Source organism: Elaeis guineensis, chromosome 6 (assembly GCF_000442705.2).
Source record: "Elaeis guineensis isolate ETL-2024a chromosome 6, EG11, whole genome shotgun sequence".
Taxonomy (NCBI): domain Eukaryota; kingdom Viridiplantae; phylum Streptophyta; class Magnoliopsida; order Arecales; family Arecaceae; genus Elaeis; species Elaeis guineensis.
In genome coordinates, this window is record NC_025998.2 from 27184125 (window position 1) to 27192362 (window position 8238).

The following is an 8238-nucleotide window of genomic DNA, read 5'->3' on the forward strand; positions in this document are numbered from 1 at the left end:
TCCACCTGTCCTTCCAACCTGTCGTTTTAGACTTCACGGTTGCCTCGGTTGGCGTCGGGTCTCCGTTTTCCGATCATATCACCATTTCCGTCTCTGGGAGTTCTCACCACGGCCATAGCATCAATTAGCTATGTTCCCTTCTCTCTCCTCCTCTTCCCCGCTCTTCCCACTATGCCTTCTGTTCTTCTTCTTCGTCCTCAACCACTCCCCTCCAACCGCCGCCGACCCCCTCTACCAAAGCTGTGGCAAGACCGGCAACTACACCACCAACGGCACATACGCTTCCAACCTCAACATCCTCCTCACCTCCCTCGACTCCAACACTTCCCGCTCCGGTGGCTTCTCCAACTTCACCGTCGGCCAGAGCCCCAACCAAATCTCCGGCCTCGCCCTCTGCCGCGGCGACACCAACGCCTCCACCTGCCGCTCCTGCCTCGACACCGCCATCCAGGACGCTCCTAATCTCTGCCCCTACGACAGAAGCGCCGTCATCTGGTACGACGACTGCCTCCTCCGCTACTCCAATCTGCGCTTCCTCTCGACCATCGACACCTCGAACTCGGACGAGATCTTGATGTATAACGTGAACAACATAACCGACCCCAGCCAGTTCAACAAGCTTGTCGGCGTGCTCATGAGCAGGATAGTCGACTGGGCTGCCTCCAACTCGACCAAGATGTTCGCCACCGGGGAGATGTTGAACTACACCAACTCTCCTTTTCCGACGATATATGGGCTGGCGCAGTGCACTCGGGACCTGTCGAGGAGTCAGTGCCGGCAGTGCCTCACCGGCATACTTGACCCGTTACCCGCCGTGTTTAAGGGGAAGCAGGGAGCGAGGTTGCTTGGAGGGAGCTGCAATTATAGGTACGAGATATACTCCTTCTATGAAGGGACACCGACGCTAAGGCTTCAGTCGTCGCCAGAGGCGGCACCGGCACCGGCCCCCCTAGCGCCTCCACTTATTACTCCGCCCGGAAGAGAAGGTAAGGGGATAAGATTGTTATTTCTAGCACTTGTGAAGGTTATAATAGCCAGTTTATGAACTACGTCTCCATTCTTGGTTTCAGAACTATGACTTTATCTCCAAATAGATCAGTCTTTCCGGATCTACTATTTAATATTTCTGGTTTTCTTATCTATTTATTGTCCGATCAATTTGACTCCTAAATGCATCTTTCTGCATAATTTAATTGATATGGTTAACTTTGTCCTTGCCTGTTTTCTAGTGTTTGCAATGCTATAAATCGGTAAAATAAAATTTGGACGTATTTTGTTGTTTATCGAGATGTTTAGATTCAGCATGTGTTCCAGCTGAACTTTTGGCTTTTCTTCGCCCCATCAAATGGGTGATTCGTTAGCTTATTTGTTTTCTAGTAAAGAACGGAGTTTGATTATTTGTAATGAAATTTCTTAGATCGATTTTGGTCTTCTTCAATTCCTTGGCAGTTTTGTGAATCTTTAGTCACATAATTATTCTGAAAGTATTACATGTATACTTTTTAAAATTTTTGCTGGGATTCAATCTTCTGAAACGTTTCTCATTCAATGGGTCGTCGCATGCCTGTCCGATGCCCCACGAAAGGAGACCTTTCCGTCTAGTATCTAGACAACTAGCCCCCCTGAAAACGATGCGACTCCCTTCTTTCTCAACAGTCCGGTCAGTCTGTCATCAATGTATCAATGAAAAATTACTCATGGTAAGATAAAACCAAGTCTAGGTGAGATGAGATGAGGGCTAAGATCTTCTCAGCAATACCCTTTTGAGGCATTTAGCTCAAAAATCCTATGGTAAACTAATATTAGCTGAGCCCAAATATAAACCATAAATATCAAACAATCAGACGATTGAAGTCTTCGGGGTCTTCCGCAACCTCACAAGTGTCTTTTTTTCCTTTGGTCCCACATAGTTTAATAACATGATAAAATGCCAAGAAATGGCCCCATCCACTGGACTAAATTATTAGCCTTTGGTCCCATATAGGTTAATAACATGATAAAATGCCAAGAAATGGCACCATCCACTGGACTAAAATATTAGCATGTTGTCAGAACAGGGATTTCTTTTCCCACTGCTTTTCCTATCATGATTCATGTTCCTGCGACCACACGGCAGAAACGGAAGGCATTAAATTGTGTACAGAATGAGTTGGTAGATTGAAAAGGCGCTACTTTTAATGTGTGCACAGCCAACAAGCTATCTCAGTCTCCTCCCTGAACTGAAGGGCGCAAAACAGAGTCTGAATCTAGAGAGCAACCACTTAATTCCTCATGGTTTTGGAAATTACTTTACCCTGTACGGAACCAAGGAAGGGGGAGCCCATAAAAAACTGAAGTTCCGAAGAATAAGAATCTTAGGTGTATGTGTATTAAACCTTAGGGAATTCTCCTTGGTTATTAAGGATTAATCTAGAAATACATAAATTCTTGGTTGATCATGAATAAAGTTTGAAGTCGGGTGACTTAAACTAACAGTAAAGATTAGCTTTTCCTTGTTGACCTGCAATATAAAAAGGTAACAATTTTATATAAGCAACACAGTTAGGCATTAATAATAAATGCTGTAATATACAAGTGTTATTTTCACAAACCGGCCAAAATAGCCATCTTTTCTTTAATGTAGGGAAGGTAATGCCAACTAGCACCACTTTATTCTGGTTTGATCAAAGATAGTTTACGCTGTCATGAGTACACCAAATTAATGCTCCCTTAGTTTTATCAAAAAAAAATAAAGAAAACACTCCCACAGGATCACTTTTTGATTACTAACCGTGGGGCAAGAAAAAGAAAACTTGGATTCTTCTTATATGGCAATCCTTCTTTACACTGTATTTCTGCTTCACACCTGATTCACTTACCAGAGGCACTCCAGTCAGCAAGTTTGCAAAATTACAACCATATGGTTTATAGAATAATTATTAATAAAATCTTTCCCACAATCCATTGGCCTCAATTTCCATAGGTGCCGCAAACATTTATAGTACACAACAGAGATGCAGATAAAACAATGTTATAAAACATTTATAACACAGCTCCATGTTTTGATATCATCAATGTATCATGTTTGATATAGAAATGCAGATAAAATCAGTCATTTATCGATGCAGAAAAGAAGACAAATGTCACAGGTCTGGTCCTTGCGATTGCTATACCTCTAGTAGCTGCAATCTTGCTGATCTCCATCATTTGCATTTGCTTCTGGAGGAGGAGGAAGCCAGTTGTAAGATTGCCCTGTAAGTAACCCATGAATTAAATGCTTTCTTTACACAAAATATCCCGCTCTTTTCTTTAAGTTTTTGTTGGAGAATTTCAATAAAATCTACCAAGATTGGAAAGGATTAAACATTAGGTGAAGTTACTGCAGGAGTAAGACCAGAAAAGTTTACTATAACCAATAAGTCATGCGTTGCTTGATTATTGACTTCAATGGCCATCAATGAGCTAGTAAAGCTAGAGCAGACTTGGTTTCATTGAGCAAAATTATATAATTTTAGTCCAATTATCTCATCTTGTTATCCTGACTCCATACATAAGATTCAGTAAGAAAATGTTTGACAGTAGTTTCAAAATTCTGTGCTCTTTTAGTGGATGGGACTCGCGCAGAGGAGATTGCAAGTGTTGAGTCCCTATTACTTGATATATCTACCCTACGAGTTGCGACAGCTAACTTCTCTGAAGAGAACAAACTGGGAGAAGGTGGCTTTGGTGCAGTTTACAAGGTATGTTGAATCCCTGTTGTGTAAACTTCTTTAAATCCAATCTTAATTGCAATGTTCTCCAAAATAAAGATTTTTCACTTGTAATTTTTATTTTCTTTATCCTGATCAGTTTTATTTATCTCTCTCTCTCTTTTTTTTTTCTGGTTCTAGTTATTTCTTGTTAATCTTGTAATTCTGTATAGGGACTGCTACCTGATGGACGAGAAATAGCAGTGAAGAGGTTATCAACTAGTTCATCACAAGGATTTGGAGAGCTGAGAAATGAGCTTGTTTTAGTTGCTAAGCTCCAGCATAGGAATCTTGTTAGGCTTCTGGGTGTTTGCATGGAAGAACAAGAGAAGTTGCTCGTTTATGAATATCTGCCAAACAGAAGCCTGGATACCATTCTCTTCGGTATAAATTCATCTTCCACGAAAATCTGAATGACCCTCTTTAGAAACCTATAAAGTGACCCTAATATAGTAGATCTATGATTAATATTAGTACTGAATCTAGAAATTTGATGTTTGTTTATATATATGCTCTCCTCTTCCAACTGGATCTAGAATTTGCATTTCTAGCTTAACCCTTCTTGTTAATTTAGAAGAAACAAATGTTTGATCATCTTACATTCAAAAATGGACTTATTCTATTATGTGTGACCTTAATTGACTATCAAGCTTTTTTTTTTTTTGTTTTTTTTTTGAATGTAATTAATTGACATTTTAGTTTATATGACATAGATCCAATACGGCGCGAACAACTAGACTGGGGGAAAAGGTACAAGATCGTTGGTGGGATTGCTCGAGGCCTACTATACCTACATGAAGAATCTCAGTTAAAAATTATACATCGGGATTTAAAAGCCAGCAATGTCTTGCTAGATGCAGAATTGAACCCAAAGATTTCAGACTTTGGTTTGGCAAGGCTTTTTGGTGGAGACCAAACTCAGGGCACCACGAGCCGAGTTGTTGGAACATTGTAAGTAGAAATTTTGAATAATCTATGCATTCTAATCATGGTTCATTATAAAGCATTTTAAACAATCTACTCATTTTGTTACAGTGGATACATGGCACCAGAGTATGCCATGCGTGGGCACTATTCTATCAAGTCAGACGTATACAGTTTTGGTGTTCTCGTTTTAGAGATCGTGTCTGGGAGAAAGAACAGTGGCTACTCTGACTCTGAATCTGCTCAAGACCTCCTGAGCTATGTGAGTTTTCAATTGTATGGATACAAATGTGGTTCTATCCTAAATGACTGAATAAATTCATTTCATGCAGATCTGGGAGCGGTGGACGGAAGGAACAATTTTGGAGATATTGGATCCATCTTTAGGCAACCATTGCCCAAGAAGTGAAGTGTTAAGATGCATTCACATTGGATTATTATGTGTCCAGGAAAATCCATCTGATAGACCCAACATGTCACAAGTTGTTGTGATGCTTAGCAGTGACTCTGTGTCTCTCCAAGCTCCTTCCAGACCGGCATTTTGCATTGGAAAGAGCAGCATGGAATCAGATGTTTATTCAAATGAATTCAATTTGTCTAGAGGTGCAAATGACCGATCTTCGACCAAGTCAGTACCAATGTCACCAAACGACGTGTCGATTACAGAACTTGAACCAAGATAGTTGAAAGAAGATAAGAAGAGTAAGGTTGATGAATATCTTGAATAACTAGTCCTTCAAAAAACCTGTAGACTTTATATCATGGATGTAACACCTGTATTTTGCTTAGACCCTCAGAAATACCGGAAAACCGGTGCATATGCCTCATGTCTGCCCATTTTTATGAGGAAAACTATTGCTGCTTTATTGCTTTCACTATGTTTACTTACCAAAGGACTATTGTCCGATCATCGTTCCAGCAATCCAGGGCCTCGGAATGAGTGGATTGGGGCAGACCCTAACTTTTGGATCTTTTTTTGTGAACCAGTGTCGTTTGGGTACATCAATCCAATCCTCTAACCATTGGTGTTGGGGCTAAATCTTTCATGCAAAAGAAGGTTTGATCTTCTTTCAAGATGTCGACCATCCGATTACCTATTTGGCTGTGAGATTTGTGGGAAGGAGATAACAAAGACGGCAAGAGTGAACCTGATGTGATGGTTTCATCATCTTTAACTTTTTTTTTTTTGGCATCCAATCTCAGTGCTCGGACACAGATGGAGAGATGAGAAGCTCTCCACCCTCACTGGTTCTTCTCCATATATTAAAGCAGATGAACATGTGTTTGAGTGAAAATGCATATATATTAAAGCACAAGTATGATGGTGACACATGCAGGTTGTGTTGATGAGATTGTGCAGGTATGCATAAATCATACTGTTTTAGGATTGTGGCTGTGAACAAGATGTAACTAATTCCATTTGCAGTATTGTTATAGATAAAAGCTAGAATTGCAAGCATATGCAGAACTGGTCATGTAGGTTCATAGGCGTAATTATTGGAGAGAATCCAAAAAAAAAATTTAAATTTTTTTAAAATTTTTCAAATATTTTAATCTTATTTTTTAATTTTATTATTTAAATATTTTAATTTTTTAATTATCATGATTTTAATTTTTGTTCGTTGGACTTCTAATTATAGACTTTCATGGGTCAATAAAAGTTCAAATGATCATTTACATTTAATCTTGTTTTATTTTTTGATCATTAGACTTTTTATTAAAGGTCTTGATGGATCAATAAAATTTTCAACAGTCGTAAATGGTTATATTGGTTGGCTATAAAAAGATTCTTTTGGGATCTAATCGTAAGCCATCCAAAAACCTCCTCTTCTTCTTTTTTTTTAAGTTTTTTTTAATATTTTTTTTTCTACCATAATATTTCTTTTTTTTCCTAGAATCAACCTCCTCCACGGTCGTTCTTGTAGGCGGAAGATATCAATCATATTTTGCGATAGTTTTTTCAAATTTTTCTATATGAGGGACTGAAATATGCCTTAAGATAGTGTCCAACATTCTTTCAGATTTGATCATTTTTATTTTTTATTATTTATAAATTATTTATAATTTTTTTATAATAAAATTTTATTAGTTTGTTTAGTCTTTTAAATCACAACAGAAATGTTTAAAGTTCTGGTCCAACAATCCAAGGTGTATTTGTCTTATGTGCTAGCTTCATATTCATAACAACTGAATGATGGCTCTTATTAGCAGTTGCACTTTGTAAGCATACTTGATCTATATGAAAAAAAATTGATAATAAATAACAACTTTAACAAAGAATATGAAGAAAATATGTAATACCCAGTCTCATGCACTGATCTCAAAGCGTAGAAAAAAATGCACATAGCGTGGAAGGGGGGCAATAAGCGCGTGAACTCCTGAAGGAGTTCTTTCTTCGATTCAAAGTCCCAAAATCACTCGAAAATTTGAGTAAAAATCGAACTAAAACTCTTTCTTTTGTGATCTATTTGAAGGCTCGCAAACTTTTTGATTTCTTCTCACCAAAAAATCATCAAAAATCACTGATTAAATTACTGTTTCTCTTCCTTCATCTCATCCTGTTAACCAGTGATTTGATCCTATTTTGACTGCCGAAAATTCGATCAAAACCATCCAAAAATCAAGTAAATATCTTCCATTATCTTTCATCAATCTTTTAAAGGTTTTAATCTTGAATTTTTGGTGAAATTTTCTGCCAAAAATCCCTTGAAAATTCTGTTTTCTGGATGCTCTATTTTTACCTTTGTTTGGCCGTTGGTTGCCGTTGTCGATCATCGAACCTAGCATGCCATCGCTGCCACAGCCTTCTCCTTCGGCCATCATGGTCGTCGGCTGGGAGTGGACCTCCCTTGCCTTGCGAACAAGGGGATCAAAGGATCCCTGTTCCGTGAAAGAAGAAGGAAGAGAGAGGGACGCGGGTTCTCTCTCTTGTGAAGGAAAAAAAAGAAAAAAAAGAAAAAAAAATAAGAAAGAGTTTCTCTCTCTTCCCTATCCTCTTTTTCTGTGTTGAATCCTATTTTCTCTCTCTATAAATTTTTTCTCTCTAAAATTTTTTTCTTTCTAGATTAATTTTCTCTCTTGATGGATTTTTCTCTTTCAAAGTTATTTTTCTAAGATTAGCCTTGTGAAGGACTTCCTTTTTGATGATTTTGATCGAGTTTAGTAAAGGATCCGATCCTAAGTGGGGTTTTGATTTATGATTTGTTTAGATCTAATTTTGAATTTGAATTAATGCAAGAATATAATTTTAAATAATAGGCACTGAAGAACTCCTAAAGGTTAATCGATCTGTTCGTTCAGTAATCTGTGAAAGGTAAGTAATGAATCATCTTCTTGAGATATTTTATATTTATTTTAAAAATAAATAATTATTCTTTAAAATTATGTATGATTTATGAAATTATGTTTCGAATGAAAAGTAATTCTGAAATACTATGGTTTATTGATTATGCATATGTTCAATGAAAATTATGATATGTTATGATATAAAAGTATTTTGATACAGATTGAATTTATACTCTCAGCCTAACTATATTTCAGTGGGCCCTGTCAATGAAGATTATATTTGGTACTCAGTAGATCCTGC

The 8238-nt window shown here is 37.8% G+C and overlaps 1 protein-coding gene across 1 annotated transcript; it reads left to right on the top strand.

The window, feature by feature from the left end:
* LOC105036175 (cysteine-rich receptor-like protein kinase 6) lies at positions 1-5527 on the top strand. Its single transcript, XM_010911937.4, has 7 exons — positions 1-986; positions 3108-3233; positions 3586-3719; positions 3902-4112; positions 4442-4679; positions 4764-4914; positions 4985-5527. Exons 1-7 carry the CDS (start codon positions 131-133, stop codon positions 5333-5335), a joined length of 2067 nt encoding a protein of 688 aa, XP_010910239.2. The 5' UTR covers positions 1-130; the 3' UTR covers positions 5336-5527.
* Positions 5528-8238: the final 2711 nt, after the last annotated feature.

Bases quoted from the DNA above. Each gene is read 5' to 3' on its own strand.
- LOC105036175 (XM_010911937.4), top strand. From the start codon at position 131: ATGTTCCCTTCTCTCTCCTCCTCTTCCCCGCTCTTCCCACTATGCCTT. The intron at 987-3,107 runs GTAAGGGGATAA...TTATCGATGCAG, and splicing joins TACTCCGCCCGGAAGAGAAG to AAAAGAAGACAAATGTCACA. The intron at 4,113-4,441 runs GTATAAATTCAT...TATATGACATAG, and splicing joins CCTGGATACCATTCTCTTCG to ATCCAATACGGCGCGAACAA.